This window comes from Puma concolor, chromosome D3, assembly GCF_028749965.1.
Source record: "Puma concolor isolate L17-30 chromosome D3, mPumCon1.1.hap2, whole genome shotgun sequence".
NCBI classification, from domain to species: domain Eukaryota; kingdom Metazoa; phylum Chordata; class Mammalia; order Carnivora; family Felidae; genus Puma; species Puma concolor.
Window position 1 is genome coordinate 28,473,401 of NC_141678.1, and position 27,236 is coordinate 28,500,636.

Consider the following 27,236-nt stretch of genomic DNA (forward strand, 5'->3'; position numbering starts at 1 on the left):
GTGGCCCAGGCTGCTGTGTAATCAGAAAGATACTCATCTTCTTTGAAAACAGAATACCCGTGTTCTTTGAGAACACCCCTGTCACTTAGAAACTTTAAACCAACTCTAGAGAATCTTACCATTTAAGAAGGGCTCAGAAAGCTACTCGGTTGTTCATAGGTTGGAGACCGCTGTTATGAGGAGGGAATGTATGAGGCTGCCAAGCTGCTCTACAGCAGTGTTTCTAACTTTGCCCGCCTGGCTTCCACCCTGGTCCACCTTGGAGAGTATCAGGCAGCCGTGGACAGCAGCCGCAAAGCCAACAGCACCCGGACGTGGAAGGAGGTAAGCATAGGAAGTCTCCAGGAGACCACTAGTCTCCCAGGCCTTCCTGCCTTATCCTTCCTTCCTCCACACCCTTGTGCCAGCTGGGATGTGTCTGGATGCCTGTCTTGTCCAGGCAGGATTCTGAGTCTTCAGGAAGGCTCAGAGACCCTCATAAGCTAGCATTTGTGGTTGAGGCAAAGGCCCTAGAGAACCCTGTGTTCGACCAATCATCTCCCAGAAGTTGTCTTAATAGCATGGAATTATCAGTATGAGAAGTCATATCATAATTTAAAATATTTTTTAAAATCGTATGACCTTATTAGTGGTATAATCAATGTAAGTTGGCATTTTGGTCTCTTGTAGTAAATTGGTAGGGCATGTTGTCTTATAGCGAGCTCTCTGATGATATCAGAATCCTCTGAGAGTAGAAAAATGTTTGTAAAGAGAAGTGCAAAAGATTTAGCTTCAATGAATCTCTGAAGTATTATTTAATAAAAGATTAAAACCCACCTAAATGTCCAATATCAAGGGCATGGCTAAATAGTGTACATATTGCAATGCTACCAAAATGAACAGGAGGTTACAGAAGAAGAGGTTTCAAGTATTCTGTGAGAAATGTGTAGTAAGTAGAATGTCAAGTGTAATTCCATTCTGTGAGTATGTGAGAGAGAGATCTGGTGGTTGCTATATAACAAGAAAAATAGTGAGTAACAATTGTGTCTCAGGGTAATGACCAGTTTTCGCTGGGTTATGTGTTTTTTTTTTTTTTTTTTCTGGGTTTCTGCCAGCTCTGCCTATAGGTATGAGGTCTCTCTTTAGGCCTTGAAAGAAGAGCAGCTTAACGGCCCTTTCTGAGTCCTTTTGAGCAGAAGCCCAAGAGGTTCTTCCACTTCTCAGAGCTTGTTGTCATTAAGTGCCCATACTGCAGAATGCCTAAAACAAAAGTTCAGTTTAAAAAATATTTATGAAAGCTCCTCCTGTATAAACAGTACTCAGATCTACTGTGCTCCATTGACAGTTATTCTTGAGCTTTGTAAAACTGTTTTCAAGTCCCAAACCTGAAATTCCAGCTTTGCTTCCCTGTCACCCAGAGAGACCTCCACATCTCAGGGGATAGAAGTAATTCATGATCCCTCTTCTCTCTGGTCTCAAACACCCCCTTGGCCTGCAGATTAGAAATGTCATTATTGTTCCTCCCAGTCTCACACAGCTCACCTTTCAGTTATTTACTTACTCAGAATCTAACTTTAAAAACCCTGTTTGCTGCTATTTCTTCATTGTAGTTGCATCCCTGGAAGCCAGCTGTTGTGGCACTGTGCCCTGTCTTGGGAACACTCATGCTGTCTGGCCTTCCTTCCTATAGGTATGCTTTGCATGCGTGGATGGGCAGGAGTTCCGCCTTGCACAACTGTGTGGTCTTCACATTGTCATTCACGCAGATGAGCTGGAGGAGCTGATACGCTATTACCAGGTAATTAGTCTCTGGCCAGAAGTGATCTCTACTGGCAGTGGAGATGATTAGTGAGACTTAAATGCTCCAAATAAAGAGACACTCATTCCCTTATCACATCCATGGGTAGGCATACAAAGCACTGTCTCTATGGGAAAGCCTTTTCATGTGCTAGACATAAATCCATATGCTGTCCATAAATCACATTGGTATGTTAGATCTCTTGGACCTCACTGCTGGCTGGTATTTGTGTTTTTAACACAAATGGAGTTTTAACACAAAAGGAGTACGCCCCCTTCTCTTGTGTCCTTGGACCTTCAGAAGCCCAGACAGTGGCTTGCACATGTGGATAACCATTGGGTAACTTGCTGGGAACACTGTGACCCAGTCATGGCAGAGCCACAACCTATACCCCAGTTGCCCAGAGTGTGTGGCCCACAGAGGGTATGATTATCAGGTGCCATAGAGACAGAGGACATGTGACAGTCCAGGGGAGGGAACCCCAGGAGAACTTTGAAGGGTGGAAGCTGTCCGTGTCAGTGTCATAGTTAAGTTTCACTGTCAAGTGGTTGACACACATCAGTGTGTTTGGGGCCTGGGCCTCTGCTTATGGGAGTCCTGGAACTGTGTGGTCATACCTGGTGGAATCAGCATAGCAGACTAAAGGTTTGATTTTGCTCAGCAGTACTGTTCCCATGGAACTCAAGCCCCAGCCTCTCTCACTGAGTCGACAATAAGGACTGGAGGGAACTTAGTGAGTCACAGGGTTCAAGGGGCCTGTGAGCTTGTGAGCGTGGGTACCACTGGAGTCTAAAATGCCAAGCTAGGGGCGCCTGGGTGGCTCAGTCGGTTAAGCGTCCGACTTCAGCTCAGGTCACGATCTCGCAGTCCGTGAGTTCGAGCCCCGCGTCGGGCTCTGGGCTGATGGCTCGGAGCCTGGAGCCTGCTTCCGATTCTGTGTCTCCCACTCTCTCTGCCCCTCCCCCATTCATGCTCTGTCTCTCTCTGTCTCAAAAATAAATAAACTTAAAAAAAATAAGAAATAAAATAAAATAAAATGCCAAGCTAAGCTTGATGACTTCTTAGTGACATATGCTTTCCTATTCCACAGAAGTTAGAGAAGTAAAACTATAAACAGAGAAAGTAATAAAGCAGTTTGGTGGCTTACAGAATACTTCATTTGTTCAGCAAATGGTGGAGTACCTGCCATGTGCTGGGCATTATTCTAGATAATGGTATCAGTGTACATAACAGAAAAACCCACATTCAGTTGAATTTACATTCAGTGAGGTTGACAGGCAACAAACGTCATGTTTGGAAGTGATGAGTAACAGCGACAATGGAGTGCCTGGGTAGAGCTTCATGAAGGGGCCGTCAAGGTCATACTAACTGAGAGGCCAAAACCGAACAGAGACCTGGAGAAATTGAGGGGTCTGGTCATGGGGATATTTGAGTGGTAGGGTCAGCAGCCAGGGCAGAGTCCAGAGGTAGGAATGTGCCAGGTATTTGAGGAAGGGCCCTGGGGGACACAGATCATCATGAAGGACTCACAGCAGGACATAGGACCTGAAGGTAAGGGGCCATTCTGGCTTGCATGTTGAGAATAGACTTTTCCTGGGGCAGGGAGAAAGGGGGAGGGGGCAGGTGGCAGCCGGGAGAACACTGGGGCAGGTGATGTGGGGTTAGAAGTGCTCAGGCGATCAGGTTTGGGGGGTGTTTTAAGTGTGCAGCCAAATTGATATGTTAGTGGATTGTGTGTGGGTGAGAGAGAAAAGTCCAGGATGACTCCATTTATTTCGGGCCTGAACAACTAGAGATAGAGTTCTCACCAGTGGACATGGGGAAGACTAAAGGCAGAGGCTGGTGGAAGGGAAGGACAGGGATTAAGTTTTGGACATACCAAGTTTGAACTGCCAATTGGATGTTCATATAGAGGTGCCAGAGGTGGGAGATGGAAACAGGGCCTGGTATTTAGAGAAGAAACCCAGCTAGAGAAATGAAATAGGACACACAGATGGGACATAAAGACACACAACTAAGTGAGGTCATGAGGGGTGATAGCAGATAAAGAAGAGCAGAAAGCGAGTCCAGGGCCCTCCAGCATGGGTTGGGATAAAGTAAGAAGAAGCTCCAGAGAACAAGGCATCTGAGTAGCTGTGCACAGGAGGGAGGGACAGTTAGCCAGACAGGGTCCTGCTGAGGAACTTGCTACAAAAGGGAGTAGAAAAATGGGATGGCACTGGTAGGGACCATGGGGTTAAAAAAGATTATTTCTGGATGGGAGAATTAGCAGGATGTTTGCTAAAGGCAAGCTGTGGAGGGAAAAGCTGATGCCAAGAGAAAAGAAGACCATTGCTGGCCCAGCAGCCCCAGTAGGTGGCAGGAGCTGGGGCCTGGGTTCCAGGCTGGCTGGATCCTAAGCAGGAACACAAACAGGTGCAGATGCTAATAGGGTCAACATAGGCTTTTGCTTCTGATGGCTTCCATTTCTCAGTGAAGCAGGAACAAGGTTATCCACAGAGTGAAGACAGGGAGTGAGGAGGGTGTGAAATAGCCCTCTGGGGATGACCCTTGAGGTTTTCCGGCATTAATGTGATGGGAACTAGTCAGACTGAGCTCAGGCATGTTGGCAGGCTGGAACCAGAGTGTATAACTGAGAGGGAGCAAGGCTGGCCACCCCAGGTGCATTTACCCCTACCCCAAGCATATCTGTTGGTCTGTCAGGATCGGGGCTACTTTGAGGAACTGATCTCCCTGCTGGAGGCAGCCCTGGGCCTGGAGCGGGCCCACATGGGCATGTTCACAGAACTGGCCATCCTCTACTCCAAATTCAAGCCTCAGAAGATGCCAGAGCACCTGGAGCTCTTCTGGTCCCGAGTCAACATCCCAAAGGTAATCTAGCCATCCTCGGGGTTCTAGCTGCCATGTGCATGTGTGGCACAAGCCCAACCCATGGCTGTCCCTGCAGGTGCTGAGAGCTGCAGAGCAGGCGCACCTCTGGGCAGAGCTGGTGTTCCTCTATGACAAGTACGAAGAGTACGATAATGCCGTCCTTACCATGATCAATCACCCTACTGATGCCTGGAGGGAAGGGCAATTCAAGGATGTCATTGCCAAGGTAAGAGAGTGCCCAAGCATCAGCTCCTGCCTGCTGTTGCCCAGCCTGTCCTGGGGGCGGGTGGGCCAAATGCCAGTGTGTGTGCCTCAGGGCATGTTGCCATCATCTTGTCAGAGTCTCACTGCCCTCTGTGCAGGTGGTGGTGATTCCATCTGCACAAAGGGAACAGGGAACAGATGCTTAGGGTGGGTAGTGACTGGCCTAGGGCCCCACAGCTAGGCAACAGGCAGGGGGTGAGGTCCAGGACCATTCTCCCCACCCTGCTCTCACACAGGGTCCTGGACAGCCAGACCCTGGCGTTTGCTCTTCCTTCTGCCCTCTGGAGGGACTCCCACCTCCAGACCCGGTCTATATCATTTCCTATCATATTGTTTCATATTTTCTACCTTATGGCATATTTTTTCTTTATATCTCCCCCTCCAAAACTTCCAGCTCCAGAGAACACAGGCTCCTGACAGAGGTGGAGTCATGAGCCCAGATCTACTGGCCTCTGGGTCCCCACTCTTCCTAGGAGCCTCTATCCTCCCATAGTCTAGTCATGCTAAACCAGGGTGCTTGCCAAGCTATTTCACTAGCTGCCAGATACTGTTGGAAGAGGTCAGGTCTGGGGACATGTACCAAGCGGGCCTCTGCTGTTTTGTTTCTGGGATCAGAGTGGGCCTTGCCTCCAAGCCTCTCCTTCTTTGTGAGCTCTGTGTGTATATTAGAAGCCTAGGAGGTGAAGCTTTCTGTCATCAGTCTCTGGGTCTTTTGCTTTGAGTGTTCTCATTTTGTTCCAGTGGCTTTTCATGAATAACTTGCCCACAGGTCTCCCGTTTGCTGTCAGTGAAAGATAGCATTCTGACCATGTCTCTGTCGTGTTGCTCCCAAGGTGGGGGCATGGCTCCTTACATCTGGATCAGAGGGCCATCTGTCTTCTGTTCCACATATGACTGCTGAGTGGAGGTGTGGGTGACAGGTGGGGTACCTACCCAGGTCTTAGCATCTGAGGTCACACACATCAGTGCTATTCAGCATAATCAGTGAGATCACTGGCCATTTGACACACATCCTACCCTGTACAGGGTCTGCAGGTTGCTAATGGAAGGGCAGGCTAATAGAAGAGAAGGCCCTAGCACACATGAATAACATGCTGGAAAACACATACCTGATCAGTTCTAGGTGTGCTTTTCTCACATTAACTTGAATGCTATCAGGGTGCATTTTAAAGTTGATGATGTGCCATGGTTGAGGTGGCAGTGCTTTTTGTTTCTTAGTGGTGTCTGGAGCGTTGGAGCTGTCTAGGCAGCTGATGTGGCCCATGACCCAAGTGCAATCTACCCTGATGGTGGTCAGGATCAGCAGATTCCTAAAGAGAGATGGAGGTCAGCATGGCGTCTTGGGTCCCAGGTCACATGCTCATGGACGAGACTGTGTCTTGTGGGAAAACAGTGTTCATGCAGGTGACAGCTGAGTTCTGTTCTTAGTACAACACCAGTGCCTCTGCCTGTCTGCCATGTGGGAGACTCCTATGAGCTCAACATGTGGAGGAGAGAAAGGAGGTGGAGGACACCAGCAGGCATGGTGGCCTGCCAGAGAGGACATTGTTGGTACTGTGGGTACACAACAGGAGAGCTTTAGAATAGCCTGGCCACAGGACTGAGTGGTGGAGGGCCAAGCAGGGGTGACATAGACCAGGGTTACATCCTGGCTCAGCCATTTGCTATCTCTGTCACTTTGAGCTGGTGTCATCACTATCAACCTCGGTGACTCCATCCGTAAAATGGACATGTTTCCTGCCTGCCAAGTGTTCAGTGGCAAGTGCCCAGCCAACAGCAGGTGCCTCTCACAGGTAGCGCAGTGTCAGGAACCAGTGCACCCTAGCTGGTCACCCTTGAGCCTCAGTTTTCTTTTCTTCAAAATAGGAATAATGCCCTGTCCCTAGGCCTTGGGTAGTAGTAGCCATCCTTACCAACTGCACAAGTGGGTATGGCTGTGTTGGTGCTCTCATCCTGGTACATGGCTCCACAGGAGGGTGCTGTGCAGATGCCAGTGCCCTAGATGGGAGCAGTGGATTCTTTAGAGGGTGCCAGATGCCTCCAGATCACCAGCTTGGTCCAACACAACACATGTCCATTGATCGACACCCAGAGTGGTGGGGCCGGCTCTTGTCCAGCTTCACAGCCACTGCAGTGGGGGAAGAGCATGGCCAATTGTGCTCTGTCTTAAGCCATCCAACCAGAACGATATGGGACACTCTGGTCATGCTTTAATGAAGGCTGCAAGGACTTGATCAAAAGTCAAGGAAAGTTATCCAGTGTGCCCTTGCCCATCCACCCCACCTTATGTCCCCACGGTCCTTTCTGCTTATTAGACATTTAGTCTGGCTGGCGACCATTGATCGGGTCCAGATACCACTGAGTAAAAGGGCCTGGCCGGAAGATTAGCAGTTCGAGAGCTCTGTGCAGTATGCCCAGGGGAGGGGGTGGGGGGCACTGCTCTCCTTTGCACCCACAAGGGCAGCACCAGGGACCCTGAAGCCATTCTAGGTCAGAATCTGTGGTGACAGTGACTGCTCTGCTCTGAGGGGCACATCTAAGATAGGGAGGGGAGAGGAGGGTAAAGTCAGTAACCAGCAAGAGTACCAGTAATGGGCAGAGCTATGGACAGTCATCTTCCTCCACCATTTGGTCTGCAGATGTCACGGGCCCACATTGCTGCTAGCTCACCTGGACCTGGTATTGCTAGAGAGCTCCCATGCGCCCACCCCCTCCACCCAGTATGGCTCTAGTGTTGCCATGCCCTGTGTGTACCCCTGCACCTTTGTATGTTCCTTTGGACATGCTCATCACCACTAACCTGGCACAGTCCTTCTGGAGGCAGGAGTCACCTTGCTCTCCTCTGAACACAAGGCCCTACAGTCAGCAAGCCTGGGAGGGTAGCCTTCCTGGGGGCACAGGGTCAGCCTGGAGAGACTCAGCCCTCCTCTGCCTACCAGGGTACCTGGTCTGAACATCGTGGTGTCTTGTCTGAGAGCAGTGGAAACATAACAGGATTTGCTGCTGCTCAGCCTGAGCTTCCCAGGGAGGACTGGGGGAATCTTGCTTGGATAAAACCATGTTTTGGTGTTTGGGTTTATCCTGGCTTGTTACCCCTCATGCATTCACTCATCAGATACTAGCTGAGCATCAACCCCACGTCAGATACTGCAATGAATCAGGAAACAAAGGCCAGCCTCTTAGGTCATTGAGATGCAAGTGCTGAGGAGAAAAATGTCACAGAGATGGGAAAAGGGGCACATTTGGTCTTAAAAGGGGCAGTCCAGCCTCACTAATAAAGTGCACCTGGGCAAAAACCAGAAGTTCTGGTGGATTGTACGGCATCTTAGGTGAGTGGGGCAACCTGGGGATTGACATGGGCTGACCCTCAGCTCTTCCCTGACCTGCAGGTTGCTAATGTGGAGCTCTACTATAAAGCCCTGCAGTTCTATTTGGATTACAAACCTCTGCTCATAAATGACCTGTTGCTTGTGCTTGCACCCCGGCTGGACCATACCCGGACTGTTGGCTTCTTTTCAAAGGTGAGTCAGCCAGCATTCCAGGGCCAGAGAAGGGTGTGTTGGGCCAAGGTCATGTGAATGATAGTACCTTAATAATCAATTTTTTAAATCAGTCCCCAGCAAATGTAAATATTAAATGTATCAAACTGCTTTTAGGTTTCAGATGTAGCTTTGTATTTCAGCCAAAATGTTCATAAATGAAATTGACATTTACTCAGTAACCCAGGCAGCTCTTCATGTGTTAGTGTGTGTAGAGCATGCCAGTTGTAGGTGTCCCGGAGACCTGGAACTGGGCTGTACACGCTGGCCCATCAGTGTGCCTTGGGGCCCCAAGCTTAGTGCCCTGATGACTTACCCAAGTGCCCTAACCATTCTCCTGACTCGTCAGGCAGGCCAGTTGCCCCTAGTGAAGCCTTACCTGCGGTCAGTCCAGAGCCACAACAACAAGAGTGTGAATGAGGCCCTCAACCACCTACTGACAGAAGAGGAGGATTACCAGGTGGGTGTGGGGTGTGTGTTCTATCAGAGGGAAGTTGCAGCTCCTCCTGTGCCTCAGGGACCCATGCAGCTAGTGTTGGGCACTCGGGGACTAGAGAGCCCTTCTCTGTACTAGCCCTCTTCTCAGAGGGCTGACCTTGCAGAGGAAGGGTTGTGGGCCCCATAGGCCCCACGGATGGATGGGGAGGGGCCTTGCTGAGGCCAGTGAGTAATTCCTGGTTGCCTGTTCCACTATGTCCCTCACCCACGGAAAGGCCACATCTTTCTAGGGTTTGAGGGCATCTATCGATGCCTACGACAACTTTGACAACATTGCCCTGGCACAGAGGTTGGAGAAGCACCAGCTGATTGAGTTCAGGCGCATTGCAGCTTATCTATACAAGGGCAACAACCGGTGGGCCCAGAGCGTGGAGCTCTGCAAGAAGGACCATCTCTACAAGGTTGGTGTCCCAATGACCTCCCCACCCTGTGTGCTTCCTGATGTTTTGGGGGGTGTGATATGGTCACAGCCCCCTACCAGGAGACATTTGTGGGGCGACAGGGAGGATTATGTTAAGGAGGAAGTGTTTTTAGAACACAGACTAAGGATCCTTATCTGTCATTAATATAGAGCTTCTTTAAAGTTATTTGGATTAAGGAGCGCCCAGGTGGCTCCACTGGTTAAGCTTCCATCTCTTGGTCTTGGCTCAGGTCATGATTTCATGGTTCTTGAGTTCAAGCCCCGTGTCAGCGCAGAGCCTGCTTGGAATTCTCTCATCCCTCTCTCTCTACCCCTCCACTGCTTGTGTATACGGATGCACATGTGCTCTCTCTTGCTCACTGTCTCTAAAAATAAATAACATTTTTTTAAAATGGTATTTGGATCAAAAGAATAGCTCCCATGGAGTTGAATCTTTCCTGGCAGTTGTTTGTGAGTTTCTCTGTCCCAAACAGTGTGGCAGCATTCACTTGGCACCTATTTTGTTTTTGATCAATCCATATGTGGGGAATAAAAACACCAAAGTGAAAATCAAATTCAAAATACTTGTGTCTGCCCTTAAGCAGTGGCTAAGTACCATCCTCAGGTCTGGATCTGGATCTGGGCATCTGAAAGCCAGGGTGGGCTGCTTGGAGAGATCCCAGGCCCTTGAAGGCATTACCTTCATTCCACCTGACCTCAACATCTCCCCAGTGGGGTAAAGTGCAGTTGCACAAGAGGGCCATTGTTGTAATGTGCTGTGCGGCTAAGCTGATTTCCAAGGGTTCCATGTGCTGTTTCCCCTGAGAAGCCTTTTCTCAAGGCCACGAGCTTCACCTAAAGGTGTTAATCCCAGAACTGTCCTTGGCATCCCTGAGTACCTTCCTAGGATGTGGGCATGCATCTCTCTCTCATAGCACATGGGCTGAGGCCAGAGAACTCTGGACATCAGGGGCATGTCAGGCTTCATCCCAAGTTGTTACCTCCAGTTTGGGACTGTTAGGTAACATCTCTTCACTTTTCGTGACAGTGCTCGTGGTCCTTCGTGGGGTGCTTACAGGACCCTGCAGAGGGAGCTCACAGACAGCTCATCAGGGTACTCAGACGCTGACTCTGGGAGGTGGCAGCAGGGCTCCAACACACCAGAGGGAAGCTGCCCCCAGGTAGGGGGTCCCAGCTGCCCCAACCTGCCAGTGTGCACGCCAGCATCTTGAGTGCATGACCCCTACCAATCGGACAATGAGCAAGTGAGCAGTGTGTGAGAACTGCCAAAAGGGCATTTGTCCTCTTCCAAACCAGTCCCACTCCGAGCAACGTGTGCCACGAAGAGAATCCACAAGGACAAAGCCACAGGCAGAAAAATGTTGGCATACATTCCAATACCCTTGTTCTCAGCAAGGGTGACTCTGACCCCCAGGGGATTGGTTGTCACATGTGAGGGTGTGGTACTACATCTAGTAGGTGGAGGCCAAGGTGGTGCTACAGAGCCTATGATGCACAGGCCCCGACCCTACACACAAGTGTCAGCCATGCCTTGGCAGCAGAGCCCACCCTGCATGGAAGTCCTGGGAGGATGGGTGGTTCACAGTGTGCCACCTGGGGGGTTAGTGAGTGGCCGGTGCTGGCTTCTAGGACAGCTGTAAGACAATAAGCATGCTTTCCAGATTGCAGAGGTTGGGTGTAAAAGCCCAGTGGTCACTCAGCCATCAGGGCAGCCACCTTGGAGAGTGTGCACTCTACCTGAGGAGCTGGCAGAGTAACTGCATGTGGGAGGCTGGGACTGTTGAGGAGCCACAAGACTAGAGGGGCATGAGGGAACATGTCAGGACATGGGAAAGTGAGGGTTAGGGGGCCCTCATGCCCATGAGTGAAGAACACTCTGCAGAGGTATAGTCACAGGCTAAGGATAGTGAAGGGCAGGGCAAGGACCTGGAGCAGAGCCCTGGCAAGTGCTGCCAGTGGTTTGGGAAGGAGGTTGAGGGATGGGGATGAGGTAGAGAGCTAACGCGTACACTGGCAGAGTTTAGGTCATTGATTTCTCACCATTGTGGCTAGAAAATAGAAATTACTAATTTATTGATGGCTATCACTAGGCGGCATGATTCTTTATGTTTTAGACAAATCTGCAAATGTGAAAGCGATTAGGGACTTTTGAAGGTACTTTTTTTATGTCAGGAAGAAAGGGAAAATTGCTATTTCTTGAGCACTGGCTTTATCCCTTGTAGCTGCTGCATGTTGAGTCCAGAAGGGTAGCGCTGGTTGTTGACCCAAGCATAATAACCCCGGCCTTTACTGGAGCCTTGCTAGCTCTGTTACCATCCCCTTTCAATGGGCAACCCCATGCACCCCCTCTGCATGCCAGTAGGGCTGCAAGGCCAGAGCCTGTCTCCCAGGGCACCTGCACCCATGTGTGCCACCTCCCTCTCGGTATTTCGGCAGGTCTGTGAGAGTCTGCTGCCAGGAGTACACTTGGTGCCCTCCATGGCTCTCCTGGAGCTGGTACTCCAGCCTACCAGAGGGCAGCCGAGGCACAGGGACCCCTCTGCAGGCGAGGATGTCCTTTGTGGGGCCTGGCACCATTCCGTGTCCTACCAACTCAGAAAGTGCCTCAGGTAGCACAAGGCAGAGTGGACCTGAGCTGTGCGTCTGCCTTGGTTGCAGGATGCCATGCAGCATGCTGCAGAGTCTAGAGATGCCGAGCTGGCCGAGAAGTTGCTGCAGTGGTTCCTGGAAGAGGGCAAGCGGGAGTGCTTCGCGGCCTCTCTCTTCACCTGCTACGACCTGCTTCCTCCGGATGTGGTGCTGGAGCTGGCCTGGAGACACAACCTCGTTGACCTGGCCATGCCCTACTTCATCCAGGTGATGAGAGAGTACCTTAGCAAAGTAAGTGTGGGCTCTGCTGTGGCTCCCTTGCCACCATGTGGCACAGCTATGACTCTAGCTCAGGTCTATAGAGGTCCTCTGATGGCCCGTGGCCTCTGGGGGACCAGTCCAGGTTGTCCAACCAGCCCTGTCCACCTTTGAGAGACGCCTCGTGCTTTCACAGTTGAGTGTTTTGTGCCTAATATTAACCTCTTCTAGAAAATCACCTTGGGGGCTCTGGGTAGAACTGAGCCCCTCCCCACAGGGGACTTGCATCAGGTCTCCCGCACACTGCCAGGGCACACAGTGGGTGTGTTCGCCCACAGACCAAGGCTCTGTGGGGTGAGAACAGTGAGGCACCAGCTGGCAGAGCTCCAGCACACGGTCCATGGGCTCTGTGTGGTCTGTTTACCTCTCAGCACGCCTCCAGTGGAGTTTGGGGTGCATTCATTGGCAGACCTGTCGTGGTAACCCCCCTTTTGCCAAGCACTTAGTAGGAATGTTAACACCTTGACAGGTAGGTAGTCATCCCCTCTATGACTGCAGATGTGGGTTCGGATCCAAAGCTGATAGATGAAGACATGGGCTCATACCCACGTCTCCCTGGTCCTGAGGCCATATTCATGTCTTACTTTGTTGCTTCTGCCACTCTAGATGTCAGTTGGTGGCCTTGGTGGCCCACTCTGGCTTTCTTTGCAGGTTGATGAGCTGTTTGACAAGATGAGAGTATCTGATTTTAACTCTCCCTGTGTGTTGAAGCCCTAGGTCCTTGTCTGGGACCTAGCTGAGGCACTGTCCAGAGACCCTTGTCACCTAATCTGGTTTGTTTCTAAGGCTGCAGAAAAGCTGACACTCAGCAGCACCTACTGGCCCATCCAGCCATATACCTATCCTTCTTCTAGCCACAAGGACACCCCACGATGCCAAGAAGCCACTAGGCTAGGGCCTCTTTCAGTAGTGTGAGGGAGGGGGGTGGCCTCTAGGAGTTAGTGTGGGGTTTATGGAAGAAACAAGAAGCACAGGTGTGGGGTGGTGGTGGGGTCTGGCTGCCAGCTTTGGCCTATAAGGGCTTACTCTGTCTGCCACTTGCAGAGCCTCCTGGGAGCTGCCCAGCCCCTGTCAAGGGGTGCAAGGCCATCTCCCTGCTGCTGGAGGAGGGAATGCCAGAGTGTGTCCTAGTCCCATTTACACAGCACATCTGAGTGGGAGGTCTCCCAGGACTCTTCAGGGGATGGGGAGAGATAGTGCTGACCATGTGCTGACCATCTTCAGGCTACTAGGGGACATAGACTGGTTGGATTTACAAGAGTCCCTCGTTCCTCAACTATAGTGGATGGCAGCTCCTTAAAGGAAGTGTCTGTGCTGTGTTGGAGCTTGTCTTCAGAAAGTGCTGCATGGTTTCTGCTTTTCCCATCCAGAAGTTGTCTTAACCTGGAAGCAGTTTGTCTGCTGTGCTCCAGAATAAAGAAGGATGCATATGGCTTGAGTCTCTTCCTAGAGTCAAGGCCCATGAGTTAACATAAGAGGAACTCGTGCCACTCAGACCTTCATTGCTGCAGGGGTTGGGACCTCCAGGGAGCCCCAAGGACTTGGGGGGAACACACTCCCTCTCTGTAGTGATGGAGGTCATCCTGGCAACCGTGTCACCTTGGTCAACACTGTGACTGCATAGCTAATTCAGAATGGGACAGTGTATTTGGTCTAAAGCTGCCTTCCTGCTGGAAGGACCTGCTCCCTGGCCCAGGGTCCCCAGACATATCCCCTAGTCCTTGAAGAAGGCAAGAGCTACTGTGGCGCTTGGTCTCACTGCTGCCCCACATGCCTCTCGACCAGCACCAGGCTTGGTGCCTATCATGTTGGGGATAGGATGGGCTCAATATGGGTTTCTTAGGCAGCTCTGGGATCTGGGCTGGGGCCCGACAGACTAGACTGCTCGGAGGTGGAAGGGCCCAGACAAGAAGACCACACCCCTTCCTGACTGAAGAACTTCACCCAGGGCCTCTTGATTCATTTGGGAAGCTTGACGGCCATCCGTCTAAGAAAAACTCACATGCCCAAACCCCCTGGCTCTCCCAGTGGAGGGTACAGGCCTAGCTTAGACCTCAGCCTGAGTGTCAGCCAACTGAAGGCAGAGAGTATAGATTGCAAGTCCATTGCACTGTCTTGTTCCTTCCTCACCTCAGCTCTGGTCCCAAGGAGGGAAAGGGAGGGAAAGGGAGCGTACAGGGCCAGTGACAGGGCTGTTCTGTTAGGGTTCTGGTGCCTAGCCTGATCTCTCCCAGGCCTGAGTGTACACAGGGCACATAATTTTTTCTTCTTTCTGACTTGAGTGCTTGTTTAGGGGGGTCCCAGACACACAGTTGCTGTTGCCCCCACTCGCATAGTGCTGTTTGCTCCTCAGGTCCCTGGCACCACTTTGCTCTGTTCCCTCTCCATCCATGTGTCTGCTGCAGCCTGTGGGTACCACGTAGGACAGCCCCTTGTGAAGCCTTGAGGAAGAGCAGGGAGGCAGCCTGACCTCTGATGGCTGTCCCTGCCCCCACCTCTAAGGTGACACATCCTCCCTGCCAGGTGGGATGTCCCAGATATCAGGTGACTGGTCTCCTCTGAAGGGGTGGGCAGCCTGGACTAGCTGGATGTAAGAAGTGCTACATTGTCTTGGCAGTGCCCCTGTATCCAGAGGAGAACCTAGCCCTGTGAGCTGTGCTGCATGTGCAGCCTGCAGTCACTGGCCATTGCTCTCGTGCACCAAGCAGCCAGGTGCCCACTTGGAAAGCACTGGGCTGGAATAGCAGTTAGGGGTCACCAGGGTCCCAGTGGGCACTCCATGTCTACCCAGTTACAGAGGCCTCACCTTGTGGATCAGGGGTCACTGCAGATATAGCATCTGCCCTGTAACCACCCTCAGCTCTGACTTTCCTGGAGGCTGTGTATTTGCCTCCTGGCCCCACATTCACCTCCTAGCCCAGACTGCAGGCAGCCTGTCAGGCAGGCACTCGAGTGCTCTTGCCTCTTTGCAGGTAGACAGACTGGATGCCTCGGAGAGCCTACGTAAGCAAGAGGAACATGTGGTGGAGCCCACCCCTCTCTTGTTTGGTAGGTAGCACCCCATTGCCCCTAGTCCCCTGTTCCTAGGGAGGGAAGAGTAGGGAAAGTGATTCCCTGACTGGGCTTCAGTCTCTGATGAGAGGGGATGGACAGGGTGGGGGACAGAAAGACCACGTGGCTGCTGGGTGTGGGGAAGGTCAGTGTATCCAGGAATGTTGAAGAAGCATGGCCATTGTCCTCCATTTTCTGAGGGCACCTGCCTTCTGTGAGGGTGCCCTTGCCTGTTCCTTGTGCCTAGCAACTGCCCAACTCTGAGCCGCTGCTGTGTGCTGCTCTGCCTGGTCCCAGGCAGCAAGGCTGCTGGTGGCTTTGACTTGAGAGCCTGCCTGGATGGCCTGGCTGTTGAGCAGACAAATTGGTTGGTGTCCACTGCACCAAGGCGCTTTGGGTTCTGGAGTGCATTGCAGGACTAACAAAGGCCTGAGGGTGTGGTGAGCACGCAGCATGTGAGCCTGGTCTCAAGTCTCCTGCCAACTGTGTCTTCTTCAGGGTCATTGTGCCCCTATCACCACCACCATTAATGTCAATCTGGTTTTTTTAGATTTTGATGGGCATGATTGAGACCCAGCCAGTTGAGCTAAGTAAGTGTCCCATTTTGGGACTAGCTTACCCTCTAGCCTGGCCAGCCTCTGTGGCTGGCCCCACAACAGCAACTCCCACTGTCCTTGCCCCCAGGCACCTGTTCTCCAGTGCCTGAACCTTGGGTGGTCAGGGCTGGTCTGCCATGCTGCTCCTTGGGCCCCTGTCCTCTCCTGGGCAGCAGGAGCTCTGCTCACCCTCTGCTTCTCCCTCTGCAGGCCAGCAGCTGATGCTGACAGCAGGCCCTGCTGCAGGCCCTGCCCCTGCTGGCTTCCCCTATGGATATGCTGCTGCACCTGCCTTCGCCCAGCCTCCTGTGTACGGCTTCAGCGTGTAGTGGGCACTCAGCGGCAACATGCCTCTATGGGGTTATTAACCTCAAGGAGCATGTCACTGCAGAAGCACAGAGGACCCTGATGGGAGGCAGGGACACCTGGAAATTATTTATTTTTGCTGAGGCCCAGGGATGGCCGCCTCTGAGCCATCCGGAATACCCTGAGGAGGCCAGGGGAGACACTGCCCAAGAAGACCAACTTGGGTGGACTTCTGCCTCCAGGTCCTCTGGCTGGAGCCAGGCATTCCTGGGGCGTTCTCCCCGAGGATTTCTTGCCCTTGGTGGGAGGGACACCTGGTCTTCACTCAGCACTGGCAGAATTGCCCCCTCCAGGCCACTCTGCAGACCCAACTGAACGAACCTTCTAACTAGCTCTGAGCCTCCTACTGATCATGAATATTAAAGTCGGTTTATCAAGGCAAAGCTTCCCTGCTTGGTGCTGGTGTGGGTAGCAGGGGACAAAAGATTGGCTGGGCCTCTTTGGGGATGAGAACCTGCGTCTGCCCAGGGGGAGATAGCCAGGGTATATTGGGGGTCTTTTCCTGCAAGCTCTGCACGGAGCTCCAAATCCCGTAGCGGGAGTGGTAGCCTCACAGACCGTCGGGTGTGGGAATGCCAAACTTCAGGGATGGGGCTAGCTCCTTGTGTCCCCGGGGGTGGGTCGGCCCTTCTCTCCACCCCCAACCGGGGATCCGGTCGTTCAGGCAGATGCAATGAGACCTGCTCCTTCTCGTGCCGGATTCTGCCTGATGCCGGGGCGGGTTTTAGAAACTGCACCTTGACCCACAGCTCCAGGCCCGGCACAGCACCGCCTCCCAAGGACCCTGGGCTCCGCTATTGGCTGGGCTGTCGACCCCGCCCAGGCGCCTGCCTCGCTTGCCCCGCCCCGGCCTCAGTTTCCCGGCCGGCAAAACAGGGCGGGCTGGAGGCGGGGCCCGGCTCGGACCACGCGAGGCGGAGCCCGGGAGCTGACGCGACCGCCCCGCCCCCCGGGCCCTAACCGTTTGTCGTCGCCGCCGCCGCCGCCGCCGCCGCCGCCGACCGAACGCCGAGAGCCGGAGGCTCGGACCCGAGGCCGACGCCGGGCGCCCCGCCTCCCCGCCTGCCATGGCCGCGCCCCGCGCTCTGGCGGCCGCCGCCCCCGCGTCTGGGAAAGCCAAGCTGACGCACCCAGGGAAGGCGATCTTGGCAGGTGGGCCCCTCCGGGACGCGGACCCCCGGCTTGCCCACTCCATCGGCCCCGCCGCGCTTCCGGGTGGGCCCGGGACGCCGAGGCCCCGCCTCACTTCCGGGTCGGGCGGGGGGCGCGGCCCCGGTCCTCAGCCAGAGCGTGGGGACTCAGCCTGCGTGTCGTCCCGCCGAGCCTAGCCAGGACAACGTGGGTGGGGTGGGGGAGGCTGCCGGGCCTCCCCTACACCAGAGGAGCCGGACAAAGTCCGGGGCGGGGGAGGGGCCGAGGCGCCAGCGGCGGTGGGCGGGGCAGTCCGACGGCCAGACGGTGGTCTCAGGGTCCGGGTCTCTGGTCTCCGCAGGCGGCCTGGCGGGCGGCATCGAGATTTGCATCACCTTCCCCACCGAATATGTAAAGACACAGCTGCAGCTGGACGAGCGCTCGCACCCGCCGCGGTACCGGGGCATCGGTGAGTAGAGGGCTGCTGGCAGGGGACGGCACCGAGAGGGCTGGCACCCGGAGGGCACGGCCAGGCCCTGCGCTCGGGGGGCAAACGAGGCGGGCTGTGGGGAGGTGCGAAAGGTGGTCTCTAGGGCGGTAGAGGGTCGCTGAACGCCCCCTCCTCCAGGGGACTGCGTGCGGCAGACGGTCCGCAGCCATGGCGTCCTGGGCCTGTACCGAGGCCTCAGCTCCCTGCTCTACGGCTCCATCCCCAAAGCGGCCGTCAGGTGAGGTGGTCTCCGGTGGCCGAGGGAGGGCATCCCGGCGACTGCGGCCCTTCTCATCCCACTGCCTCCCATTCCCAGGTTCGGGATGTTTGAGTTCCTCAGCAACCACATGCGAGATCCCCAGGGACGCCTGGACAGCACACGGGGGCTGCTGTGCGGCCTGGGTGCCGGTGTGGCTGAAGCCGTGGTGGTCGTGTGCCCTATGGAGACCATCAAGGTGGGGAGGGTCTCAGCAGATGATAAGGTGTGCAGAGGGGTGATGGGGTGGCGGGGACCATCCTGCCCTAGTGCTCCATGAAGACCATCGAGGTAGAGAGTGCCCTGCAGAAGCTGGGCAGAGTGTGCAGGAAGGGCCTCCTGTGGAGACTGGACTCTGTCCTGAAGGCAATGGGACAACTGACGTTAGGGTTTTTAAAAAGCTTTTATAAACAGAAAGCATAAGATAACACATGTTTACTGCCTAAGCTGTGGCAAATACCAGCAAACATAACTGCAGAGACTCTTTAGTAAGGCCAACCCTCTTGTTTCCTGGGGCCTTGTGTCCCTCGGTGGCTTTGGGTGGCTCTTTCCAGGTGAAGAGCTGCATCGCCAGCCCTGGTCTGATCTCTGTGGGCCCTGGGCCCGCAAGCCAATGGGCCAGGTATGCCCTTCAGTGGCGTCCTGGAAGCCAGTGCCTTTGCTTCCCTCTCACAGGTGAAGTTCATCCACGACCAGACCTCCCCAAACCCTAAGTACAGAGGATTCTTCCATGGGGTCAGGGAGATTATTCGGGAACAAGGTGAGCTGTAATGTCTTCCTCCTCAGGTAGGGTCAGGTACCTTGGCCAGGCCGGCCTGCACTTCCCCTTCCTGCTTTGGTGCTCTGGTGTGCCACTCCCCCACGAAGGCCCCATTGTGACTCCCATGCCTACCTGCCCCTAGGGCTGAAGGGGACCTACCAGGGCCTCACAGCCACCGTGCTGAAGCAGGGGTCTAACCAGGCCATCCGCTTCTTCGTCATGACCTCCCTGCGCAATTGGTACAGAGGTATGTATCTGTTGGGTCCGCTGCCCCAAGACTCCACCTCCAACCACTCTGAATTAGGCTCTTCCTCTTCAGTCCTCTCTGCCAGGACCCTGCCTCCTGGGGCGCCCATGTTCATTGGCTCTGGTCCATGCTCCTCCTAGCCCTGAAGAACCCTCCCTTTTGCCCTCCCATCATTTTCTGATTGCAACCCCCACCCACATCCAGGGGACAACCCCAACAAGCCCATGAACCCACTGATCACCGGAGTGTTTGGAGCTGTTGCTGGCGCAGCCAGTGTCTTCGGGAACACTCCTCTGGATGTGATCAAGACCCGGATGCAGGTGGGGGTGGGACCACGAAGGGGGTGGAGGGTTTGCTACGAGGGGCTGGGCTAGCCACTGAGCCCTGTGCTGTGCTGCTGTCCTGCAGGGCCTGGAGGCACACAAATACCGGAACACATGGGACTGTGGCTTGCAGATCCTGAGGAATGAGGGGCTCAAGGCGTGAGTGGGGGAGGGGCAGGGCTGTGGTCCCCACCCCAGACCCTCCCTGGCCTTCTAAGCGGGCCTCACCCCATTCCTGCTGCCAGCCCCAGGCTATCCCCTAGGGCTCCTTACCTTTAGGCACCTGCCCTTGTCCCTCCAATGTCAGGACCCACCCTCACTGCCCAGGCACACTGTACTTCCTCTGCCTCCTCACCTCCTACCTCCCCCCAACCCCAGATTCTACAAGGGCACCATCCCCCGCCTGGGCCGGGTCTGCCTGGATGTGGCCATCGTGTTTGTCATCTATGATGAAGTGGTGAAGCTTCTCAACAAAGTGTGGAAGACAGACTGAGTCCCTTAGGGGGTCTGCATGGGGGTTGCCCCCAGGCACCTCCAGACCAGTCCCCACTGCCCTCGTCTCACGATTCCAGTGCAGTCGTGCCAAAAGGCCCCTTTTCCCTATTCCTTGCACTCCGTGGCCTGGGTCTGTACCCTGTAGCCATTGAGTCCACATGTCCCTTAGTGCCGTGTGTCCCCTGTGGTGTGTATGACACCACCATTGAGTCCATGTGTCTGGCCAAGGCTGGGTGACCCTCTGGCCTGTGAATCTGTGCCCACTTGTCCATGTGCTTACTCATGAGCCGTGTGCCTGTGTTTCATGTTCTGTGTCATGTGACCCTGTGCCCCGCTTCCCCGGGGTGCCCATGTGGCTTGGGTCCACGGCCCTGTAGCCATGGCCCGGTCCCAGCCCGGTGCCTTCCACCCTGGGCAGCAGGGGCACCTGTCCCGGCCTACCACAGCTGCCTCCGGGCCTCAGCCTGGCCTCGCCGCATTCCAGGGGCTATGTGCCCCCTGCTTCTCCCGCCACTGGCCTTAACTGGCCCTTGGGCCCTCCCTCTGCCCGGGACAGGGTGGCACCCGCCACTCTCAGGACCACCCTCCCAAGGCCGAATAAACCGGATCCTGTTGTAGCTTCCTGTCCCTGTGTGGGCCCATCTGTGCACAGGTGAATAATGACGGCCTTGCCTCTGCAAAGAGCAGGCATACCCCCTCACCTGAGGACACTGACAAGGACGCAGGGCAGCAGGCAGGCCAGTGGGTAAGCCACCTATGGCCAGTGTTAGCCCCCAAGAGACCTGGCACCATCAAACCAAGAAACATTTAGACTCTGTCCAGGCCATGTTTGTGGCCTGTGAGCTAGGTCCTGCAGGGTCAGCAGGTGGGCATGCCCTCAGGGTCACCTGGAAGGCAGTACTGAGTGGGCAGAGTGAACTGCCCCACACCAGGGTTTGAGTCTGGGAGAGAGTGCTGCTGGGCGCGCCACCCCACCCCCCACCCCCCCCACCCCCGCCATGGTTTCTCTGTGAAGTGATCTGTTTCTGGGGAAGTGCTTGGGGCATCCAATTTCTGGTCCCCTGAGTCTCTGAGCAGGGGGCCTTTCCTCACTCCTTTACCCTGGCTGACCCTACAGTAGGATGGGATAAACCAGGGCCCCTGGCTGTGTGGGGGCAGAAGGCACTATCCTGTCCAAATGATCCATGGGTAAGAGTCATTCAAGGGTTTGGCTCAGACTGGGAAATAACTTGCCAACAGAGACTGTCAGTAAGCAGGTCTGGTCTCTAGAGCTGCTCCTTTAAGGGGAGAGTGTCCCACCCCCACAATCTACACAACACCCAGATCCCTAGACTCTGGGGATACAGGAGATCTGGGACAGATTGGGGGCCAGTTGTGGGCTTAGGGGGCACAAGGGAAACAGTTTTGAAGGACTGGCTGTGTGACATTGAGTGTTCAATGCTCTCAGGAGAAACCAATCTTGGCCACCACTGAGGAGAAAGGGCCCCACAGCAAAGCTTGCCTGCCCACGGGGGCCACAGGCTGTCTCCCCCACACACAGGGCATGCAAGCTCAGCCATAAGCCACTGGCTCTGGGCCTCAGGAACTTTGCTGTTGTGATGGGTAGTGCTGGCCTGTGGCACAGGCCACCAAGGCTAGGAAGATATACAGCAGGCAGCATCTTTGGGCAGTGGTAGGGAACAGAAAGACCCCTGGCTTCTCATTTCGTCACTATGCGACTTTGGGCAAGTCACCTAACCTCAGTTTCCTAATATGAACTGGGTTGACAGAAGAACCCACCCTATCCCCATAAGGTGCTTAGAACAATGTCTAACACCGTAAACCCTTGAACATGTAGCTTTTTTTTCTTGGGGTTACAGGAAGTTATTTGCAGAAGTTCAGGAGTTTCTAGAGCAGGCCAAGCCCAGCAGCTGAGCCCTGAGGGGACTCAGTGACCTCAATAGTGACCTCCAGGAATGGTATCCATTCACTGACTGCACACCAGCATCCCAGAGGCCTGTCGCCTTCACCCTTCACGGAGAGGATGGGGCTGAGGCTGCACTGACAGTAGGGCATGTGGACTCCCACCCATGAACAATCATCCAGGTCTCCTCTCCTGTGTCACACAGCACTACATGGACAGCAGGTAGCCCAGCCAGAAAAGACTAAACTGGATCTGAGTCCCCAGGGGCTGTGATTACAAAAGAGCCACCCACCCTGGTGGAGGCAACCCCACCCCCTTCATTTATCACCTGAATTAGTAGGCAGCCTCAGTTCTTGGAGAAAAGACCTGAGGGAAGGGGAACAGGAGGGGAGGGGTATCCTGTGTGCAGGAAAGTGCTTGTGGTGTCCAGGCTGAGAGAAGGCCAGCAAGGCTGGAGGGAAGTGAGCAGGCAGAGAGCAGCTGAATAGGCAGGCAGGGACCTGGAAGGAGCCCAGCTGCATTTAACCAAGACCTCATAAGTTGCAGAGAGGAGGCTGATGGCAGCTGCCCCTTGCCCTTGTGGTAATGGGGGTAAAGGGGTAGAGATGTGTACAGATCTTCCAAGTAACTGGGAGGTAGAACAGACTCAACTTCCAGCCTGGCCCTCCACAAACATAGGCGCACAGACCAGCGGTGTGGGGGAGGGGGCTGGGGGGGGGGAGGGGACCCCAGGAGGTGGCTGGGTCTGCATATCAAGAGAGGTAAGCTGAGGAGTGTGGAGACTCCTCCATATCCCATCCACAGCCAGAGCCTCTGCCTGGCTGGAAGCCACAGGCAGCCTTCACCATCTACAATGGCCTCAAGCCTGGGATCATAATGTAATGTGTCCAGGAGGGACAATGGCCTCAGAGACCAGGCAAGGGAGCAGAGGTTGAGGTGGTGGCTACTCCTGGGGCAAGGTTTGGCCAACCTCCAGCACTGTCCTCACCACTGTGAGACTGAAGATGAGTGTTCTGCACCCTTTAGTCAGAGGCCCTCAAGCAGCTGTCTTCCCTGCTCCCTGCTTCCTTGAACCCACCGGCCACCCCTGCCACTACTGCACAGGCATCCCCTGGATTTTTCCATGTCCTTGTGTAGGTGATGAATGGCAATCAGAGTTTAGTACACAAAAAAGCCAGTCACTACTGACAAATAGGTCTGTCTCCTTTTACCCAACAAAGAGAATTCTGTTTTTTCGGGGTGTGCTCTTAGCCTTTATAGCAAACACAATCTCAGTTGAGGATGCCAGAGTATTTTCTTGTCCTTTTACTTCCTACATATTTGCAGATTCCTTGGACGAGGGTCTTTGGTAAGGGGCACAGAATCAGGGGGTCTAAGAAGCTCCTGCCACATCAAAATCTGGGAACAGGGACTGAACACCCCAGGGACAAGGACAGGGATGCATGCACAATGAAGAAATGCCTGAAAGAACAATGGGAGGGCCACAGACGACATTCAGGACTGTAAATGAATTCGACCTAGACCAACAATGTGCGTGACCCAAGGAAAACCTGGTGGCCCCTGGTGTGGTCATGTATCTCCCCTCCTATCTGGCAAATATCCCTGAGGGCAAACTCCCCGCCCCGCCTTCCCGGCTCAGATTGGGTCAGGCCCTGACCCTCCCCAACCGCTGTCACTTTTGTCTCCCGGCAGGCCACACCCACCTCCCACTTAATCCTACACTAAGTAGGCCTGACCTGGGAGGCTCGGCCACAGGGGTGTCTTCTTGAAATGACTTCAAGGGATAAACCATCCCACCCCCTCTGCTCCTAAGCGGTGCTCAAATGTAGCCTGCCACCCAACCCCTGGCTGAAAAGCACTGAAGACACTGGGGCTTTGGGCAGTTTTCCCACGCTGATCGGGTTGGGGTCGCCGAAGCTCTCTGGCCAGTCTGTCTGTCCGTCCCTGGGCACCCTTACACAGGCTGACCGAAGCCCGCAGCGCCTTTCCCACCCACGCCGCCGATGACCTGGCGAGGGCTTTCCCCCCCCCCCCCCCCCCCGCCCCGCCCCAGGGCTGTGATGGGGTCAAGGTAAATAAACTGCCCGCAGTTGTGACTCGGAGGCTTATCTGGCCGGTCAGACCAGGTCACGGGAAAGTGGCTGTGCTTGCCAGGACCGAGAGGAAGGTCCACACTCATGGTCACTCGTTTGCGTCCCGGGCAGGCTGCTAAAGGCCGCAGACCCATCAGGGCCTCTCTCAGCACTCCTCATTGGGAGGTCCGGGAACAGGGGCCTCTGGGCGCAAAAAGTATCCTCGGGAGCTTTCCCGAGGATAGGCAGTGAGAGCAGGATACGCCGCACGCGCCCAAAGTGGAGCCGAGGCTGCCGGAGGCCGGGAACACCCGCGTCCAGAAGTCAGTGCGGCTCTTACTGATGGCGTCACGGGCGCGCTCCCGGCTGGCGTAGGCTCGCGCACGCGTTCCCCGGGGGGCGCGGCACGGGCCAGCGGCTTCTGTCGGCTGTGCTGTCTGAGCCGCCAGGGTGTCGGGAGGCGGATCGAGGTCACTGCCACCAGTCCCTGGCCCTTGTATTTCACTGCCATTGCCCTAACCTCTCCTGCAGCCCCCCAACACTAGGCGTGAGAATAGCCCAACCACCGTCGTCCACTCCCGAGGCACTGAAGCGCCAGAACCGGCCACCACCGACTGCCCACGCTGGACGCTGCCGAGGGCTGCTGACATAGTAGCGCGTGAGGAAGTCCCATGTGGCTCACCCGTGTCCACTCCACACAGCCTGGGCTGGTGAGATGTCTGCCAAGTGAAGGAAGAAAGGACTTTCGACTGTGTGTTTTTCTCCCTCTGCATCTTTTTACTTCAATGCCCCATTCTCAGCCATGAGAAAGGGGATAGGGTCAGGGGATGGGACCAAGAGGGCTCCACCAACCTCTCCAGTGCTATCTCCCTCCCCATCCTGCCTGCCTGGCCAGCTTCAGACCAGCTATCTGTTGCCAGCCATGGACTCCTATAAGACAGCGTCCTTGCCGCATCCCCATGGAGGAGGAGGAGGCCTATGGTCAGAGACACCCCTCTGAGTCTCCCACTCCAGGGGCCTGTTCATTAGCAACCCAGGAAGGGGCATGGGGGGGTTCCCTCGGGGGGGGGGGTTCCCTCACAGAAGGAACCTGTGAGTACAGGCTGCACAACTGTACAGTGATGCCTCCTAGCCAGACCTTTCCTCTTCTCAGTCAGCCCTGTTTCTCAGAGGGGAAAACCCCAGCAGAGACAAAGGACTGATCTATGGAGGCCCACGCCTACACAGTCCCACCCTGCCTCAGCTAATGAGAAGGGGCTGGAGATAAGCTGTGGAGAGGCAGCAGGTGGCATCACATCAGTCATGACTAAATCAGCAAATAAGCCCCTCAGGGATCCATACCTTGAGAAGGGACCCCTAAAGGAAAGATGGAAGGTCTGCAAGCAGTGGCTCCTCACCTGTCTCCATCAGCACAGTCTGACCTGCTTCCTGGCCATGCATGATGGGGAGGGTGCTTTTCTAAGGAACCCAAACTCAGTGGGGAAGCTGTCACCCAGAGCTCCCAAGGGGTGATCAAGGCCAGAGGTTGAGGGATGGCGGAGGCAGCAAACAAGATGGGAAGGACAGAAGGGAAGGGTGGCCAGGGAGGAAAGGATGGTCAGGGACTGTGTCCCCTGGTTTCCCAAGAGGCCTGGAAAAGGCGAAGGCTGGAGCCAAAAGCCTGGCTCCACTTACACCAAGTGAGCCAGGTCCATGCATCAGCCCTTTGTCCTGATGGGGTGTGCATCTTTCCCTCCGGTCCTCAGAACCAAGCTTAGCTCAGTCAGCTGGGGAAACTAAGACCAGCCTCTGGGCCTGGACTGCAGAGGTCCCGTGGCCACTCCAGCCAAAGGTGTCCTCCACCACTCTCGCGCTCCCTGCTGACAATTGAGCTGCCAAAGCAGATTAACCCAGGCGCTAATCCCCGCTAATGGCTTCAGAATCCCTGGCGCGGAGCAACTAAGCCGGCCTTTCTCCTCGGCCACGGCCAGGCCCTCCCGGCGGCTTCAGCCCCGTGGCTGCGCTGATACTATCTTAACCGGCCCGGCCTCGGTCCCGCGCTAATCCCCGGCGCTCGCTTTCTTCCCCATCCCGCTCAAGATCAGGCCGATTGGCGTTTGATTACGGCCGCTATCGAGGGCCTCTTTGTGCCATCGGCCCTAAATCCCCTAATTCCGTGATAAAGGAGGCATTAGTGGCGTTTGCTGCAGAGAAAGGCACCGGGATGAAAGAAAGCAATCAGGGGAATCCTGATGGCCTTGTCTGCCTGGCCTGAGAGGGAGGCAAGAAAGGGGGTCCTGGAAGGGGAGGGGTGGTAGGAGGAAAGGCTGGAGAAAGAGAGAGGGGTGCTGCCTCAAGGAGCCAGACTCCTGACCTCCATTCTGAGTCTGTCTTCCCCAGCCCTGAGCTGTGCTGAGGACCCCCTCCCTGCTTCCACCCTGGCTGCCATCTCTGCTGGATGCTGAGCCACCGCATACTCCCTCCCCTCTGACACCACACCATCTTTGCACTTGCTGAAACCTAACTCCCAAGCCCACCCTGGACCTTGCTAGGCCTGTTTGCACTCCAGTCTCTGACTGTCCAAGGCCAATGATCTCTCACAGCTCATCTGCAGATCTATTCCTCCCATGGCCCCTGATACTCCTTCAACACCTCCCGATCCCCCAAAGGCCCTGCTCCCCCAACTGCCCTTCTCTTTTTGCACTGACCAGCTTTGACCAGTCCTGGAAGCAGCCGGGTCTGCTCTTCAGTGTGGAAAACAGAAGTGAGAGCATCCAGTGTCGTCTAGGATTGTTGATGGAGCATGTGCAGGGGAAGGGGACCTGAGGTCTCCAGTGTTGCAGGTGGGGTGAGCAGGAAGGACCCCTCTGAGCCCCAGGGTGGGGCTGAGAGAGGCCGAGCTGGCTGTGTGCTCGGCTTGTTGGAGGAGCTGACCTGGAGCCTGGGCAGCAAGAGAGCAGGGAGAGGCCAATGGGGCAGATGGACAGAAGTGGCAGAGTCCAGGGGCTGAAAGACCACAGAGACCAGGGGACTAATCATCAGGATCCTCTTATCCTGAGATTTGAAGCCAGGGAGCACTATGATTGGATTTGTGTTTGTAGAGATCACTGCTGCCTCTGCGCAGGCTCACGCACTTTGAGGATTGGATGGCTCTGTGGTAGGTGAACATTTAACAAGGTGCACAAGTGGATGGTTGGGCCACTTAACCTGAATGGACAGGTGTGCATTTACCAAGGTGAACGGGTGTCTAGATGTGCATTTATCCAGGTGGGTAAGTAGAAAGGTGGACC

At 54.9% G+C, this 27,236-nt stretch overlaps 2 protein-coding genes across 3 annotated transcripts in view; both read left to right on the plus strand.

The window, feature by feature from the left end:
- CLTCL1 (clathrin heavy chain like 1) overlaps positions 1-16,673 on the plus strand; it is a 103,414-nt gene extending 86,741 nt beyond the window's left edge. The window contains exons 23-33 of one of the 2 annotated variants that reach the window (XM_086682272.1): positions 160-324; positions 1,670-1,777; positions 4,481-4,648; positions 4,725-4,874; positions 8,302-8,433; positions 8,801-8,911; positions 9,180-9,350; positions 12,029-12,250; positions 15,250-15,325; positions 15,879-15,918; positions 16,135-16,673. In XM_086682272.1, coding sequence (XP_086538398.1) covers positions 160-324; positions 1,670-1,777; positions 4,481-4,648; positions 4,725-4,874; positions 8,302-8,433; positions 8,801-8,911; positions 9,180-9,350; positions 12,029-12,250; positions 15,250-15,325; positions 15,879-15,898 — 1,323 coding nt within the window. In that variant the 3' untranslated portion in view covers positions 15,899-15,918; positions 16,135-16,673. The remainder of the gene's footprint in view (positions 1-159; positions 325-1,669; positions 1,778-4,480; positions 4,649-4,724; positions 4,875-8,301; positions 8,434-8,800; positions 8,912-9,179; positions 9,351-12,028; positions 12,251-15,249; positions 15,326-15,878; positions 15,919-16,134) is intronic. The other variant, XM_086682271.1, reaches the window with a different exon arrangement.
- Positions 16,674-17,156: 483 nt separating this feature from the next.
- Positions 17,157-20,609, plus strand: SLC25A1 (solute carrier family 25 member 1). The gene is made up of 9 exons (XM_025933258.2): positions 17,157-17,442; positions 17,783-17,890; positions 18,050-18,149; positions 18,228-18,366; positions 18,843-18,927; positions 19,070-19,174; positions 19,379-19,494; positions 19,583-19,656; positions 19,876-20,609. The coding sequence occupies exons 1-9, from the start codon at positions 17,358-17,360 to the stop codon at positions 19,988-19,990; spliced, it is 927 nt and encodes a 308-aa protein (XP_025789043.1). The 5' UTR covers positions 17,157-17,357; the 3' UTR covers positions 19,991-20,609.
- Positions 20,610-27,236: the final 6,627 nt, after the last annotated feature.

What these genes read in the sequence shown, in the direction of transcription:
- SLC25A1 (XM_025933258.2), top strand. Translation starts at nt 17,358, where the DNA reads ATGGCCGCGCCCCGCGCTCTGGCGGCCGCCGCCCCCGCGTCTGGGAAA. An exon ending in AGGGAAGGCGATCTTGGCAG is followed by an intron (nt 17,443 to 17,782) that starts GTGGGCCCCTCC and finishes TGGTCTCCGCAG; the next exon opens with GCGGCCTGGCGGGCGGCATC. An exon ending in GCCGCGGTACCGGGGCATCG is followed by an intron (nt 17,891 to 18,049) that starts GTGAGTAGAGGG and finishes CCCCTCCTCCAG; the next exon opens with GGGACTGCGTGCGGCAGACG.